Below are 16,869 nucleotides of genomic sequence, written 5' to 3'. Positions count from 1 at the left end.
CACACTGTCAGGTTCTCATCACCTACAGCCCGCTTTGCTCCCAGGGGCCTTGCACTGGACGGACATGCCAAAGGGACTGGGCATGAGGGGCAAAAGCTGCAGTTCGGATGTAAGGAAAAAATTTTCCCCTGGAAAAGTGATGCAGGACCTAGCCCAGAAACAGCAGCAGCCACAAGGGAGCAGGCTGGAACTAGTGCTGGCTGGAGCCAGCTAGTCCTGTGTTTGCTAACAGCACCAAAAGGGACACCAGCACTCAGCCTGCTGGATCCCACAGCTGCAGTGTGTGACACAGTGTGTGTGTGTGCACACCTGTTTGTTCCAGTGCAGGTATTCCTGCACCATCCGAGGGCAGGAGCCTACCCCCCGTGCACAGGCTGCAGCGTGGGAAGGTGCCCACAGGAGGAGCTCCAACACAGCGACAGCGCCTGCCACCGCCCGCAGGTCCACGGTCATGGGGCTCAGCCTCCCTTCTACTTAATTCCATTAGTCCCTCACTGTAAATTCATTGTAGCTCCCAGTGTACACTAAAAATGAAATACTATCCTGGTGCAGCCAGGCCAGAAGCTGCTGCCAGACCCTCGTGCCCTGCTCCCCAGCTGCCGCATGCCCGGGGAGCATGGAGGGGCTGTGCTCTGCCCCACACCAGAGCAGCTGGCAGCAGTTAACTGTGTCTGCAGCCGGCTCAGCTCCCAGCACCTGCAGTTCAGCCTCTCCTGTCACACCAGGGGTACCAGCAGGTCCAGCTGGGATGGTTCCCGGGCACCAGGGGAGAGGGCTGGCCCGCAGCTCCTGAACCTGCTCTGTCTGCAGCCAGCACACGGCTTGCTCTGCGATGGCTTTGTCACACGGGCTGCTCAGCCACGCAGGGTGGCAAACCGGTGTGAGCAATATTATTTGTTCTCTGACCTGTGGGAATGGAGGTCAGATAGCTGTGAGAAATCTCTGCCACCCTTCTGTGCTCCCTTCCCAGGCGTGCGGGGAGGTGCTGACAGGTCTTGTTTTGTGTCACCTGTGTCTAGGCTACCCTGCTATTGCTTGCACAACTAAGGCAAGTGCCAGACTGATGGCTCTGGGCCAGCTGGCCTCAGTGGTTAAAAGTGCTGTTAAATATTTGCTCTCTGCCTGTGGTGCCACCGCTCCTGGAACATGAGCCATCTATAAACAGTCCTGCACCCCATGGAGATGTTAGGCTGACAGGCTACTTTGCAAAAAACACTTAAAATTCAACTATTCCGAAGCACAGTCAAACAGCAAATGGGCCTTGGGGGTTCACCTGCAATGCCTTCCTCCCTTGGGTCTCCCTGCTCAGCTGTGCTAGGCCCAGTCCAGCAGCACTACCATGCCATGGGGAACAGGGTCAGGGCTTCCATCTCTCTAAGTGCTGGGTCACCACTCAGCTCTGTGCAAGGTCTGCGGCTCACACAGTCCCAGGGACTGTATCACCACTTACTGGAAATGCACAGTATGTGCCGAAGTGTGGTTCCTGTCTCGGGCTCCCACGGGGCTGCACAGCCTGTTCCCCTCCCACCTCAGCTATTTCCGCATCCACTCTGCAGATTCCCTTACTCAGCAGCACATGCTGTGCCCATCCTGCCCTCCAGCCCTCCCATTGCAGGCCCCAAAGGGAGCTGTTGCTCTGCCCACGCACACAGGGACCAGGATGAGAGCAGACCCACTGCTGCAGCAATCCTGCACAGGCAGCTGCTATTCTCTGCAAACTCAGTCCAGGATTCTTCTTATTTCAAAGGGGAAATGATCGTATCGATCCCCACATGCCAACAAGGGGCAACCCCTTCTGCTTTGGGGTCCATCCTAGTGTCAAACACTGCATGAGCCTGTCATGTTCAGTAATTTCCAGCTGATGAGGAGTCAAACACAGTAGAATCCAGGGGAAAAAAATTACATGCAACAATCAGCTACTTAATAGCTGCTTCAACATGAGAAGTACAACTGATTGGTGCTCTCAACCAGCCATGATATTCTAAAGAAAGAGAAATGAGAAGAGAGAGGCTCATGAAAGCAGCTAAGAGAATTTACTTAATGCTCATTTTTTCCAAAACAGTTCCCACAGCTCAGTATTACACTGCAGGCTCTAATGAGCACAGGCCTAGTGTGAGGATGGGAGTGCACAGACAACAGATCCTGCCAAATCCACACCGTGCAGCAGAGCCACAGCCTGCCTGTGGACAGCCCTGCTTAACGTTTCAGCTGGACTGGAAACAAAAAGCCCAAGGCAGAGAGATATGACTGAACACCTTGGCACCACTGGCAGGACATACATGAACACACAGGTAGCTGAAAGGCAAGCACATTATTCCTTTAAACAACTCCCAAGTTGCAATGCAATGCTGTAGCTCATCTCTCTCGTTCAGACAGCTGAATGCAGAGGGATGCCAAAGCCCTCATCTTGGCATCCCAAAGCAAAAAAGAGCTCTCTGCCTTCCTCGGATACACACAGCACACCCTTTGAACTAGCTGGAATTGGTCCCTTGCCTTCTCAACATCTGCTTTCCCTTTCCTGGCATATATAATCCTACCTCATGGGCAAATGTTCTGATCTCATCTCATGGATCAGTGTAGGTATGGTGCAGGAAGGGGAGGCCACAGGCACAGGCAGATAACAATTCAAACAGAAGTGATAAGACATGCAAAGAACACTTCCTAAATTTATTCCCTCTTTAATAGTAGTGGGGGTTTATTTACAAGTCTCCTGCAGCTCAAGAGGGTCCTGCATGTAAGCACAGAAAAACATCATCCTGCCATTGCTGCTCTCATGGCGGCAGAGGATCTTTTCACAGTTTTACACAGTTTCAACCCAATCACGCAGCCTGGAGAGCGCCTAGAAATGCAAGGCAGCCCTCACGCAGGCCAGCCACTTCCCCTCCATGTGTGCACCCCCTTGGCAAGTTGTTCTCTGGGGAGGACAGGGATGGGCTGGGAGAGGTGCAGTGCAGGATGGAGGGATTCACCAAATGCCCAGTGCGTGCCTGTGCGTGTGAGCAAAGGCAGCATCAGTGGTGGGTGCATACAGTACCTACCCAGGGGCTCCACCAGAGATATGGACCAGGGTGGGAGCATGATTCAGCAATGTAGGTGAATTTGCAGCTCAGGGCTGTAGGGCAGAGAGAGCTCTGTGCAGGGAGGGGAACTGGGACTACTCCAGGGCAGTGGGACATTAGCAGAGTTTCTGGTGGCAGAGATGCTGAATGGCACAGGGTAATGCCAGCACAGTCCAACAGTGTTCAGGGGGAGATTAGAAGGGGAAGCAGGAATGAAAACTCAAATGCATATTCACTGGCATCAGAGGATGGCGCAGAGAGCAAAGCTTTGAATGCAGATAGACGTGAAGGGGCACAGGATGCTGTGGACTGAAATACCTCAGCCAACCTGGATGGAGGGCAGCCCTCACACAGCAGAACAAAGTAATCAGCGACAGCGCAGGCAGGCTGTCCATTCACTTCTAAGGCTGTAACCACGGTGGGAGCATGGCAGGCTGCTGTGCATTCTGCTGCAAGGCCTTTTCCCTGTACCAGCCATGCTACAACTGCTCGAGGCGAGTTCCCACCGCTCTGGGGCTGGCAGGGAGAGCTGGCAGGCTCCCAGGGCTGGCATGGGGCCTGCCCAAGCGGTGCTGCTGCAGGGGAGGCACAGCTCAGCTTTCATCAAGCCCTCTCCGCTGGGGGTCCTGGCCAGCATCACTCTGCCCCGCAGCCCGTCCCGCTCCCACGCTCACCTCATACTCCTGGGAGAACTTCAGCCCATCGTTGGCCTTCAGCCGGTCGATGTTGTCGGCGAGGTCGCTCACAGGGATGGGGGGGTGGTCACGCATGCCTGCAAGTGAGACAAGGAGGGAGGAGGGAGAGGTTATGGCTCTGCATGGCCAAGGAAGGCTCAACAATGGCATGTGCACAGCAAACCCAAAGAGTGGGCGCGAGGCGGACACGTGTGACTATGTGAAGCGCTGGGCAGGATGGATGGGAGGTCGACGAGAGCACATGGCATGCGGCACACACTGTCAGAGCACACGGTTCGGTGAACAGAACAGAAAGGTGATGTGCAGAATGTGCATGACCGGGTGAGCAAGCCAGGACAGTACAGCCACCGGGCACACAGAGCAGGCCACGCAGCGGGCAGGGGCTCGGGACAGCCCCTGGCAGGAACAGCCCAAGGATACGCTGTCACTGCCCTTCCCGGGCTCCCACATGGGTTGAAGTTGAACACACCGATCCTCTGGTGCTCTCACTGCCAAGGGCTGAGGCTGATCCTCTTGCTTAGCCCTAACAATGGCATTAGCCAAAAAGAAACTCGCCCAGACCTGCTCCAGACGAAACCTCTGCAGTGCGTGTGCACAGCTTTTTGGGTAGGGAGATGCTGCCCCAGTCCCCAGGGAGCTAGGGAAAGATGAGAAGGGCCCCGTGGAGGAGCAATGGCTGCTCCCCTGTTGGACACTGTGTAACATTCTGAGAGCTGAGGAGCAGCTCTGCCTGCAGATGTATAACTCAAGTGTTTTTCAGTGATGCTCCAGAGGCAGAGCCAGCTCCAGGGCCCAAAATTCAGCTCCTCTGGGCTGGCTCGTGCAAGGCACCATGTGCAGTGACGTGTCCTCCAGCAGCCTTTAGGAGGCTGCTGTGAGCTTGCGTGCAGCTCAGCCCATGGCAGAAGTCTTGCCCTGTCTAAAGCAGGATGGCTCATCCTGGGCACAGCCGAAGCCCTGCTCAGGGGAAAGGCCTAGAGGAGGGGATCCCACAGATGCCACACCACTGTGGTGGTTTGCATGTGGGATTGGGAGGAGCCCTACTAGAGCCCTGGGATTCAGGGCTCAACCATCACAACCTCCTTCTCTGATGCTGAGATGCTGAACTGGCAGGAACGTGGTTGTGAAACATCTCATCCAAATCCCAAGACTCGTGACTCCATCGGCTGCTCTGTGGGTTTCCCAGAAACCCCACATGGGTAATAATGATTATTAATAGGCTGAAGCTGTTGACTCACACTCAGGGAGAAAGGCTGGAGCACAGCCAGGAGCTTTTCAATCTCTCAGGAGACTGAATGCCACCGCAGATGGCAGTGATGGGCCACTGAGGTGATGGAGCAGTCCCCAGGCTGGGTACAGGCATTTGACACAGTGGTGACAAGTCAGGAGGTGATAACATGGAAGTGTTACACCTCAGACCTCTGCATAAAGCACCTGACATCTGTACACAGGCAAGACCCGATCTAACACACACTCATCCTGCCATCACTTGACAGTGCAGAGCTATCCACGGATGGCCTGAGAACACATGGACAGATGGAGAAGGTAATATCTTCTGCCTTGTGCTGAGGTCCTTCTGCATATGGTCTTCTGCTTGCCACTTCACCCACCAGGATCCCCGAGGTGGCTGAGCAGGCCCACAAAGATTGGTGGTGACAGAGCTCTGAGTGTGTAGCTCAGGGGCAGCCTTTGCAGAGCTGCTACTGAACAACTGAATGACGAGAACAGTGTGGGGCCAAGGCAGAAGTGTGGGGCTGGAAGAAGAAAGAGACTGGAACATAACCACAGTATGTGCTTATCCCAACGTGGTTATGTACAAAGTATGGCACAGACCACAGCAGAGCTGCCAGACCCTCATCTCAACTGAGAAATACAATGGGGTCTCTTCAAACTTGTAGTTTTCCTGGCCAAGGCTGTGTTGCAGCAACAAAAGAGCTGCAAGGGCAGATGGGGAGAAAGAGGTGGTTGGAATCCCATTATGGTGAACCTAAACCAACTGTCACTGCCACTGCAGGGCAAGATGGAGGAGATTTGTACACTTTGCCAGGACTTCCACATGCTCTCCCAATTGCTCTGGCAAGAGGACAGTAAGCTCTCCACCAGGCTAGAAGGGCTCGGAGGTCTCACAATGCCTGCAGGGCCACAGACTGCAAAGCCCTTGGCTCTGCTCCTGGGGGAAGTATTTATCCCACATACTTCCCCCATTCCTGTTTGCACACAGATGTCTTGTACCTCCAGCAGCAGGGAGGCTACGCTTTCATGGTTGTTTGAGGGTGAACTTGAAGCTCAGAAGACAAGCATTAAAGGGGCAGTGACACCCACAGGCTGGCACTACTCCATCCAACCTTCTAGAGCAGTAAGTCCCTCTGCTCTGTGCCTTGGAATCCGGTGCCAACACAGCCAAGGAGAACAACTGCACAGCAGTTCAGAGATGATCAGTGTCCCTTGGCTTGTGTTCTGCCTAACTCTATGACACAGCAACCCAGCCAGCCTAGGGAAACCAGTTTGCCCAAGGCAGGACGAGAGTGTGTTCAGCCACTGGGCTGAAGAGCACCCTTAGATTTGTCCATTTGGGGTTCCTAGCTGGTCACCCCCTCCAGAAGGGCCAAGGTTCTCTGTCCCCACCCAGGGCCAGCTGCAGGTTTGATGCCACGGCAGAGCCTGGCACACTACTCTGAGGGGGCAGGTGGCATGGGAGCAGGCAATGGGCTGCTGCAGAAGCCTCCTGGCAGCCCAGCACTCTGGGCCTTCCCTTCTGCACCGTGCTGAGGTGAGCTGCTGCAGTGCCATGTGAGCAGTACCGAGCCTGGCCCCAACACATCATGTCAGAAAGTGAAATCGCTGCCATTTTACAGTCTGCTGTAGGTGAGGGTGACCTTCATGACATTGAAACAAAAATTACAGAGACGAGAGAGAAAGTGAAAGAAAAAGCAAAAGGTGTCATAAGATAAAAACAGGAGTTAAAACTAACTTGAGATATTCGGGCAACAGGCGACACTGGCACCTGCAAAGAAAAGAAATGGGGCAAGAACAGAAATCCCATTAGCTTTTAGTCATCATCGCAGAGGTTCAGAAACGGAAAGACAAAGAGATGAAGATGCAAAGGAAAGCACCATCTGCCACAGCACTGGGAGCCTCCCTCCTGCACAGGACCGACTGCCTGGCCCAGGGGCCTGCTCTCCAGCTGGCTGTTGCACACTGGGCTGTTGGCTCTGGCCAGTGCCATCCCCCAATGGCAAACACATGGAGCTGGAGCTACTTGCAGGGGAGTGAACACACAGGTCTTCATGTGACACCAAGAGCTACACTTCTAGCTGCACACCACTGGCCACAGCCCTGTGCCCCGGGGACCCAGCAAGGGCCAGGGGATGGCAGGTACAGGTGGCATCTGTGCTGGCTGGAAGCCACAACGACTGCACTCAGCCCCAGCAACCTCTGCTCAGCGTCCCTGAGCCTCCAGCTCGCTCGCAGCTCATCAGCAGCACAACTCAGCCTCATTTCATGGTGTATTGGGACACTGCCTGGTCCTGGATCCTCTCAGTGACTTGGCACAGCAGTACGTTAGTACAGGCAAGCCAACGGGGGGGAAAACCCTTGTCTGAAGTAGGAACCACAAAACCGAGAAAGCTTAATATTTAATAACAGTAGCCCAATTAATTATGCATTAAACAAGTTTTCCCTGCTCAGCACGCTCCAGCAGGGAGCTACCAGGGCTGGTGGCCAGCACCTCTTGTCAGTGCATCCGCACAGCACTGCCTCAACCTCCGGCGGGTGACAGGGGCAACAGCATAGACCCACTGGGCTTGGTGGTTTTCATGCACCTCATTAATGAGGACAAGCTCATCAGGAGCTGGAACAGTGACTTCTAACTGCACAACACCCACTTCTGCCCCTCAGAGACTCACAAGTGATGCAGGGGGGAGAAGGGGAGGAGGACACAGTGCTGTGTCATGGTGGAGGAGCATTGTCTGGCAGTGTCCCAGGTCCCTGCTGCTGTCTCAAGTGAACTGGGCACTGTGGCTTGTTTTTGCCTCTCCAGAGAGCTCTGCCAACTCACCAAATGAGCCAGCATCTTTGGCTTATCCTTAGGCACAGACGGGAAAAGAAAATTTCCCAGACCCCTCTTCTCTCTGATGGCAACTCTTAACCCTCTAGCAAGGGATGTCCTTGTTGCAAACACCCCAATCTTACTGGAGACAGGAGCAGACATGAGCCTGACCTGTCACAATCCTCTGTGCAATGCAAACCACGAGCACACAGCAAAGATGGCTCTTGTTCCCATGTGGAGACATGTCACAGAGGCCTGTCCCCGTGCATAACCGTCCTGGAGTAGCCCTGTTCAAGACTGTGCTCCTCCTCAGGAAGCTGCACGCTGTTGCTGACTGTGTGTGACCCCCTCCTTAGTGCTGCTCCCAGTGATGTGCCTGTTGAGATGCTCCTCCTCTGGCACAGGTGCCTTCCTTTCTCCCCACAGCACTTTCCTCCCGTGCTGCAATACCACACTGGCCTGTGCTGTGGCCAATTAACGTGCCAGCTCTGCTGGCAACTGCCAGGCTGCTGCTGCCTCCCATCCCTGAGATGTGCCATCAGTCCTGCCTGGGAGATGCACTAACTAGGGACCTCTGACAGCTGCCTGGTCATAGAAGATGATGTGCTGGTGAAGCTCACCCCAGATGTGAGTCAGACTGCTGTGAGTGGCAACAGGAAAGGCTCCTCTTGCCCCCACTGCCAGACACAGCAGTTTTACATCAGGAAATGGTCCCTCCAAAACTCTCCTGTTAGATGAAAGCTCTTAGATGAATGAGCAGCAGGAGGAAAAGGAAAGTAGGTTACAGACCAGGAGGAGCTGCAAGTTAGAAGAGAGCTGTATGTGCCTCATTTACTGCTGAACTGCTCCCTCCATCACAAAAGCCCAGGTGCTCCCTCAGTTCATCTAGGACTTGGACTCTCTGAAAGGCTCTGAACAAGTCAGGGCGAGCCTGTCTCTGATCACTACAATGACAGGTACTGTGCTTTCGGTGCCATCAGAGATGTGCAGGCACAAAGCAGCAGCACAAGACCTTTCTGCAGTGTGAAGTACAGTTGCCTCCACTGGCTGGCAAACCAGCTACAGCCTGAGGCACCCCAGGCCAGTGAAAGCAGCAGGTAGAGAATGGCTGAACTATCATCCTCCGCACTGAGACCACCCTGACCAGCAGTGCCCTTCACTGGGCCACATCACTGGCTGGGGAGCAATGTAGTTTGCACATAGCTCTTCTCTTCACCCTCAGCCGAGCAGACCAGGAGAGTCAGTACGCCAAAGATGCCAGGATGAAGCTGCTGGGACACCCTCAGCAGTAGGAGGGCTCTGTACCTCCTGATTCCCCCAGATGCAGCCCATGTGGCCAGCACTGCAGCAGTGGTGCTCGGCACTGAACCCCAGCCCAGGCCAAGCCAGCGCAGTACCCGGGACCACTGCAGGTATGGGCACTCCCAACTGCGTGGAGGCTCCTCCCGGCTCAGGACGACTGCAGTGAGCTTCACGGAATGTCTGACACACACCACACAACAGGCTGGCCACATCCAGGCTCCCCAGCCTTGCAGCAACAGGGCCAGGGAGGATTTGCACCCCACACAGCAGACACCTGGACATCCTTGGTCTAAAGCTCCCTCTGTGCCACTGTGACTGTGGAGCTGCTGGAGGGTGGGAAGGACTGTAACTCCACCTCTGGCGTGGCGATGTGGCAAAGGGGAACTGGAGGAGGCAGGATGCAAGAGTGTGAGCTGCTCCTTACCTGGAGTCTGGTAGTTGAGTCGCCTCATCTCAACTGGGTCAGAGGAGTGGGCCAAGAGCGAGTCCTTCAGGCCAATGGAGTGCTCGTCCTTGGAAGAGGGGGAGTGTGCCCTTTTCCTATGGACAGAGAGGGTAGAAACAAGCAGGTGAGCTCTGGCAGAGACTGGCATGAACCATCCTGGGAAGGAGTCTGGGTCCCTGTGTCCCAGATACTCAGCTCCATCCCAGGCTCCCTGGGGCTCTGGGCAAGTCACATCATCCTCTGTGCCTCCAATTTCCCATCTATGAAACAGGAAAGATCATATGTAAGCAATGTCAGATGTTTGATTAGTGAGGCACTTTGAAATGTGGTATTCTGCATAATATTTATTAGAGAAAATGCAGATGTTGTTTCCTCTTACTGTCTCTAGGAACTATTTCCTGTAGTGGAAGGATATAATAAAATTTTTTTTCAAGTATTAGAAATATTTAAATACAGAATGCTATAATATAATAGTGTAAAGGCTCTTCAGGGTGTGTTTTATTGGGCCATTAATACATGTCTTGAATGGTTGAAGGCACCCAAGGCGTGTATTAATGGAACAATAAAATACAATGTTGTCTCTTCATGCTATATTTATGCCTAGAGCGATGCCACCACCTCAGGCTCTTGCTGGAATTCACAGGCAAAGCAGGGACAGATCCAATCAAAAAGTGGACAAGTGAATATTAAGGAAAATCTAATACTGCAAGAAGGGTTTCTAGCGAATGTTCAAGTCCCACTTCTTGCTGTAGATTAAAAATATGGTGGATATACCTAAGCAGTGGAGAGGGATGTTGGGCAGGACAGCAGTACTCTCTTCTGAGTCTGTGCTGACCCTGACACAGTCAACATACAGAAGAGTCTTACACTGCTCTGAGGCATCTCAACATCTCAGAAGCCTTCCAGCTGCCTAGACTGAGACAAAAGAGCTGAAAGACTGAGAGCATTGACAGTAAGAAAGGGAAATACTTGACAAACAAATAAATCAGTGTTTCTCCTATCAAGAGCACAGCAGGATGTGCGATGTGCTACTGGGTACCAGTCCCTGAGCCCTTGAGCAAAGTGGGCCAGTTTTTCCTGGGAATGGGCACAGCACGTAATTAAAGTTTGTCTCTCTCTCATTAGCCTAGTCAGGGCAACTGCTAAACCATTCTCCAGATCCCAAGCTATCCACTGATGCTCAGCTTCCATTCATTCCCATTGTAGATCTGCCATTGTCAATATGACATACAGATATCTTTGGGGGAAAATGCCTCCAAAGAGAGGTTGGAGAGCCAAACCCACAGCACTACCCTGAGCATGCAGGTGGTGCTGGAAGGGGATATGGTACTGGAAGGGGATATGCTGCTGCCCATGGGCTAGGATGCAGCTGGGACATAAATGTCAGGTCTGGGCACCGCAGGCTGGTGCTTCATCGTGCTAAGCTAAGCCAAGGTGGGAATATCTTCCATGAGGCCCTGGTAGAGAAATCCCTCCTGGAGCCATCTTCTCTCATTAAAGACCACCAAACCTGCTATTTCTTACAGTTCCCTGGTACTGCCTCAAAGCATCCTCATTAGAGACTGCAAGAATACACCTGCATTCTTGATGGAACAGCTCTCAGTCTGAAGTGACCGAGAAAACAAAGGAACCCCTTTAACTGCTGGTGTTGCCATATCTTTTGTTATTTTTAATTTAATTGTAAAAACAATCTGGGAAGTCTTTACTTTGGAACTTCTCCCTGAGAGCTGTAAGAGGCTGACAACTGCTAGGAGGCTGATATCTTTGAGGAAACAAAGTCTTTGTAAACATCTAGTGCTGGCATGCTCCATACTCCCAAAAACAAAGAAGCCCCTTAGTAGCTTCGGGCTTGATTTTTAAAAAAGGAAACAGACTTGATATTTTAGCAAAACAAGAAAATAAAATGGATTCATACCTTTCTTGCTTACTAGATCCAGGGAAAAGCAGGAACAGAAGAAAAGAGATGATCACTGACACAGAAAGGCATTGACTGCACATGCACAGCAGAGCTCCATTTAATCAGACAACAAAGCCATCTCCCCTCCCCAGCTAGAGATACATATGTAAATAGAGAGCCCAGGAGGAGCAGAACCTTAGAGCTGAGCTGGTAGGGAGGGAATGACCCACTGTAACTGAACAGGCTATGTAAACACATGCAAATGCAACCTGTGGCTCCTCTGGAGGACTAACAGTCATCTCACACTACAGTTACAACTTTGCTCCGCTAGGCAAAAGCAGGTGTTTGCCTCTAAAGGGAGCACAGTGTGTGGATGGTTCTGATCCAGCAGTCAGGACTGAGAGGCCTCCAAAAGAGAGCTCCACTCTGATTCTAGCCTGTCACATCCGTGTCCTGTTCTCACCACCAAGATCAAGTTCCTCAGTCAAAATTCACGGGAGTGGGGGCACCTGCCAGAGATCAAGCAGGTAATTTCCACAGAAAACCAGTACTAGAGAAGTTCCCAAGGCTGCCAATCCAAGCTGTGTGACCAGAGAGCAGTCAGACTAGCTTTAGGGACAAAGCTGCTCTCCTCTGTTGCACTGCTCATGTTTCCAGAATCCACAGCAGTTCTGTGTCCTGGGGCTATTAACTACCCTCTGCATACCCAGCCCTTCCAGCTCTTCTGCTCTCTTTATAAAACAGCCTTCTGCTGTGCCAGGTAGAGACCTTCCTCCTCCCCATGACCACCAAGGATTGCCTATCAGAGCACCCCCTATGTGAAGATTACAAGGAAGGTCTTGAAGGTGCCAGCACCTCTAGCCCTCATGCCGTAAGTGCTATGTCCTGGACTGGATCTCACCTTTTGAAGAGGAGTATAGCAATGACAATGATGATGATTAATATCACGGCCAGGACAGGTCCCATCACCCAGAGCATCTCTGGTTCATCTTGCTGCTTTGCTGAAGCCACTTCCATCACAATCTCATCCGAGTAGGGGCTGGCTGCATATCTCTTCTAAACAGCACAGGCAGAAGAGGGAGAGAAAAGCAAGCATCCATTATGCTAAAGCAACAGCTACATCCCTGAAATGCAGGAGTTTGCCCTTGCCTTTGGCTTGCAGGAATGGTCGTGCTTCTCAAACCCCAGCAACATACCATGAGATACTCTCTCTCTTGGCGTCAGCAAAGGTCATGCTGTTTCAACAGTTTCTTCCTGGTGTGAAACATTCTCAGTGCCAGCAACTCCCCATGTGTGAAATGTTCCCAGTGCCATCAACTTTGTGGCTGGCAGACCCAACCTGGAGGTGCCAAACTAGAGCAGCCCAGCTAAGAGCCACTTGCCATCCCTGGATTTTCTCAGAGCCAAATCACAAGGTTTTGAATCCCAACCAATTGCACAATGGGGCTGGCTGATGATTCCTAAGTGGTTTATAATACCTGCTGTGCTGATATCAACACATCTCTCCAGGACAAGGCTATATTAGGAAAACCCCTGCTGGGCTAGGCAGTTTTCTTAAAGGAATGAAATGACAGAACTGATGTCGCTGATAAACAGACCTTAGAAAGAGGCTCATTCTTACAGGTTCCTTTCCAGAGACTTCTGGAATCTGGCAGCCCCGTGATTTATAACCTGAAGGGACAGTTTTCTAGTCCCACTTGCAAGACGGAATTAACAAGAGACCCAAACCCTTCCTGCAGAAAAATGACACTGGCACCTTGTTCTGCTGCTGTTGCTAAGGCTTGTGGAGCAGTGTTGTACCTTCACAGCTCAGTGCTGGTGGGTCAGAAGGGTTAAATGCTGCAAAAAGAAATCCTTTCCATCTATTAGAGAGGGCCAGAGCTGTATCAGTTCCGTGCCTGTGGCTTTTGAGTAGCACCTGCTGCCTGGCATTAAGGAGCCAGAAACATTCTGCTCCTGCCATAGAAAGTTTACATCATTGAAGAAGTTCCTGTGGATCTATAAATCTCCTGCTTTAAGGTCGAAGTTTAAACCTGCAATTCATATCTGCACATACGTGAGGAGAAGAAAGGGAAAAATCAAGTGTGCTGGTGTCCCACAAATGCTCATCTTGATCTACTCTCACAGGTGCCCTTGATCCCAGCCAGCCTGATTTCAAACGTGTGGAGTACAGAAAATACTCTTATCTGGGACATCCTTCTGGCAGCCCACACTAGTGCAGCCATCCTAGCTGCTCTCCTCAGACTTATCAGCAGAGAAGCCACTGTCTGGGGGAGAAGCCATGGGGGGTGGCTGCCACTTTGTCTGTAAAACTACAAGGCCCTCTTTCAATGCCTGTGAAATAAGCTGCCAGCTCTTGGTTTAGTCCTGTTCCTAGAGGAAGTCTGCACAGGATCACTGCAACCCATTCGCACGTTCCCACACCCCGTTGTCCAATTCAAACAACAGGGCAGGGAGTCAGGTGCAGCTCTGAGCACGGCAGGGACAAGAAAATGTTGTACTGGTGTCGAGAGGATGGGGCAGCAGGCCTGAGGCTCCCCTTTGCGTGGGCAAGTGGCTCCTCTGCGAGGAAGACACGAAGGCTTTGCCTGTGACAGCCCAGAAAGGTCAGGGTGCATTGGTGGAGGGGAGGGAAGGAGCATCTTGACCTGTGCAGCAAGGTAACACGTGTGGCCACCTCCAAAGCTTTGTGCAAGGGGCAAACATTCATAATTCATATTTTTGCAGACACACTTAGGAGGTGTCTCCTTCCAAGAGAAGACAGAAGCAAAAGAGATCAGAAGGACTGTTACCTGAGTGGCATTTCCAAAGGCAGACTGAGAGGTGCAGGTGTCCCTGCTCCCAGAAATGGTGTTTCAACCACACTTCCCTTTGCCTTTGAAGAATGGCAATGTTATGCTCGCCTGCTGACACTAGAGACACAGCAAGCAATTTCAGAGGAGCTGGGTGGGGGAGACAGTGCACAGCTTGGACAGAATGCCTCATACTCCAAATGAAAATGGATGTGATGCAGCAGGGGATGCAGAAAGGTGGTCTGCAGGAGCAGGGTATATAGGAGATTTGTAGGAGCAGTATAATAACTGCTGCCTAATGGTTCATTGGAGGGCTGTGGCAGATCTATGCTAGTGAGGAGATGATGATTATAGTTGGGATCAACTAGTTAAGGTCATCTCTTCTTGACAGGGGTTGTCAGGATAGCTCATCTTAAGGCCTCTGCCTTACCTTGTTGCTAATCTGTGACTTTCCTTCCCTCACCAGTGTACACATCTTGCCAGGAGAACACGTGAGCTGGATGACTAATGAAGAACTCGACCAGCCTTAATGAGCCATTACAAGCAAATGAGGCTGAGGACGGAAGCCACGGCTTGGAAGCTGACCAAAGGATTCTGTGCATCTCTATTATTTCCATTATTTACACACTGCTGCCACCACCACTCCTGCCCTCTGTGTTTACAGCTGGACAGTGATGCACAGGTCTTGCTGTGCTGCTCCCTGCTCATTGCATCAGCTACTCCCTTCCCACTCACGTGCCCAGGCCCCGTGTGCTTGGCAGCAGCTTCCAGCCTTTGGCAAGGAGAGATGCAGGAGCAGGAATGCCTACACAGAAGGCAAGCATGCACCTTTGCCCTGCTGATGACCCACTGCGATGGGAGGCAGGTTTGCTAGGGCAGATGTCATCTGGGAGGTGAGGTTCTGGGCAGAGAAGGGCCTGTGAGGGCAGGTTTGCAGGGGGAACATCCTGTTCACTGCAGTCTCAGCAGGTGCTGTGCAGGGTAAGATTTCACGGGCTGTCTTCCACAGTCACTTACTTGGACCAAAGCAGAATGAGGACCCATCCCATCTCAACCATGTGTCAGGCTCTGCTCTGAGCACAGCCCAGCAAGCCACAACTGAGCTTGTGCAGAATGTGTGTGTTGACACACTGCCCTCCACTCTCATCTGTTATGTAGAACACACGTGCCCTTTACACCATCTATCAAGTTAACTCCCACAGGATCCTCAGCTCGCAGCAGTTGCTCCCCCTGCCTGCACTGAGCCCACCTCAGCTCTGCTGGGACAGGCTGTGCCCACGCCCCACAGAAAGTCCTTACCGTGTCCCCATCCTCCAGTGAGGCCAGCACGAAGCAGCGATAGCTCAGGTCTTGAGACAGAGGCTTGTTGTAGAAACCTTTGTAGTTCTTCTCGTCCCCCAGGGTGAAGGTCTCGGGCAGCACATCCACTTGAGCAGCAATGTAGGGCTTGAGTCTGTCTGCCTGGCGTCGCTGGCGCCTGCTCTGACTCCCCTGGTTTATGGCCTCCAGCAACTGGGGACAAACAAGGTGCATCACTATTGCTTCGCCCAGCGTGACACCGCCTTACACTGTCATCTTACTGGCTGAAGGACTCAGCAGGAGGGGAGGAAGGGAGGAGAAGATACTGGGTTTGATTTGGATGTGGTGGTACTAAGAAACCAGAGGCACATGTTATCCATTTAGGCATTGCTGGAGCATCTGTCTGCAGACCCTCACTGCAAGCACCTCTGCCAGGACCGCAGCTTTAGAAGAATCCTGAGTCCTGGAAAGCTGACATGGTGAATGTTAGGGCTGAAACAGCCTGGCTGTGACTGTCCCCTCGAGTTAATGGGCTGCGAGGGATCCAGGCCACATTCTGTGGCCCAAATATTGGTCTGGACAGCAAATCACACTGTCTACGGATGCTGGATGTGAATTACAGCTGATGCTGATGTACAGGGAAAAAGTGACATTTGCCGTGTCTTTCCCTTCTGTCAGTGCCTTGGTATCTCACCTGCTGCTGTGCTGCAGGCAGAGCTTTGTGTAAATCACAAAGAATGGTAACAGATTTCACGGGATGTTCAGAGTAAAACCGGCAAATTTCATAGTCACAAATTCATGGAAAAGGATATAAACACACAGAAATTCAATTGCACTGCTAAGAAGATTCTCAGATGTTTAAAGGTCTTTTTTTTGCAATGAATGAAAATTAATATCAAGTTTGGAAGAGAAATTCTAATTCAAACTGAAAAAGGAGGCATGAAATACATTTCACACAGAAACGTATCAGTGCAATACTGTCAGGGCAGATGGGGAACATCAGAGGGCTGGGGAGAGTGATGTGCACACAGAGCCACACTGCTGAGCTGAGCTCACTCTCTGAAAAGGAAAAGCTGGGTAAGAAAGTAAGAAGCCCCTTACACTTTGCCACGGACAGACCATCCATGCTCTCTTAGCAATACTCATGTTAGAGTAATTTTGGAAAGCTATGGCTTGTCATTACAATATCACCAAAAAAAAAGAAAAAAAGGAAAAGAAGAAAAAAAAAAGAACGGAGAAATCTCAGTTACATAAGTGTCCCTGTAACTGCAGGGGGAAAAGGCAGAAGGATAGTCTTTGGAGTGTGGAGTTTGCTCCCTACACCCATCTCTT

At 51.8% G+C, this 16,869-nt stretch overlaps 1 protein-coding gene across 17 annotated transcripts in view; it reads right to left on the bottom strand.

Moving 5' to 3' along the window:
- Positions 1 to 16,869, bottom strand: part of PTPRF (protein tyrosine phosphatase receptor type F) — a 376,048-nt gene that overhangs the window by 22,986 nt on the left and 336,193 nt on the right. For 13 of the 17 annotated variants that reach the window (XM_051796949.1, XM_051797006.1, XM_051796940.1 and 10 more), the window contains 5 exons: positions 15,538 to 15,750; positions 12,348 to 12,502; positions 9,529 to 9,644; positions 6,726 to 6,758; positions 3,734 to 3,831 (listed from right to left, as the gene is read on the bottom strand). In XM_051796949.1, the coding sequence (XP_051652909.1) occupies positions 3,734 to 3,831; positions 6,726 to 6,758; positions 9,529 to 9,644; positions 12,348 to 12,502; positions 15,538 to 15,750 (615 nt within the window). The remainder of the gene's footprint in view (positions 1 to 3,733; positions 3,832 to 6,725; positions 6,759 to 9,528; positions 9,645 to 12,347; positions 12,503 to 15,537; positions 15,751 to 16,869) is intronic. The other 4 variants (XM_051797024.1, XM_051797033.1, XM_051797053.1 and 1 more) reach the window with 1 other exon arrangement.

The sequence above is a fragment of the Manacus candei genome, unplaced genomic scaffold (assembly GCF_025592945.1).
Source record: "Manacus candei isolate 608988 ecotype Guabito, Panama unplaced genomic scaffold, ASM2559294v1 h1tg000005l, whole genome shotgun sequence".
NCBI lineage: Eukaryota > Metazoa > Chordata > Aves > Passeriformes > Pipridae > Manacus > Manacus candei.
The sequence above is the reverse complement of the archived record's forward strand: the minus strand, read 5'-3'. Positions and strand labels throughout refer to the sequence as shown.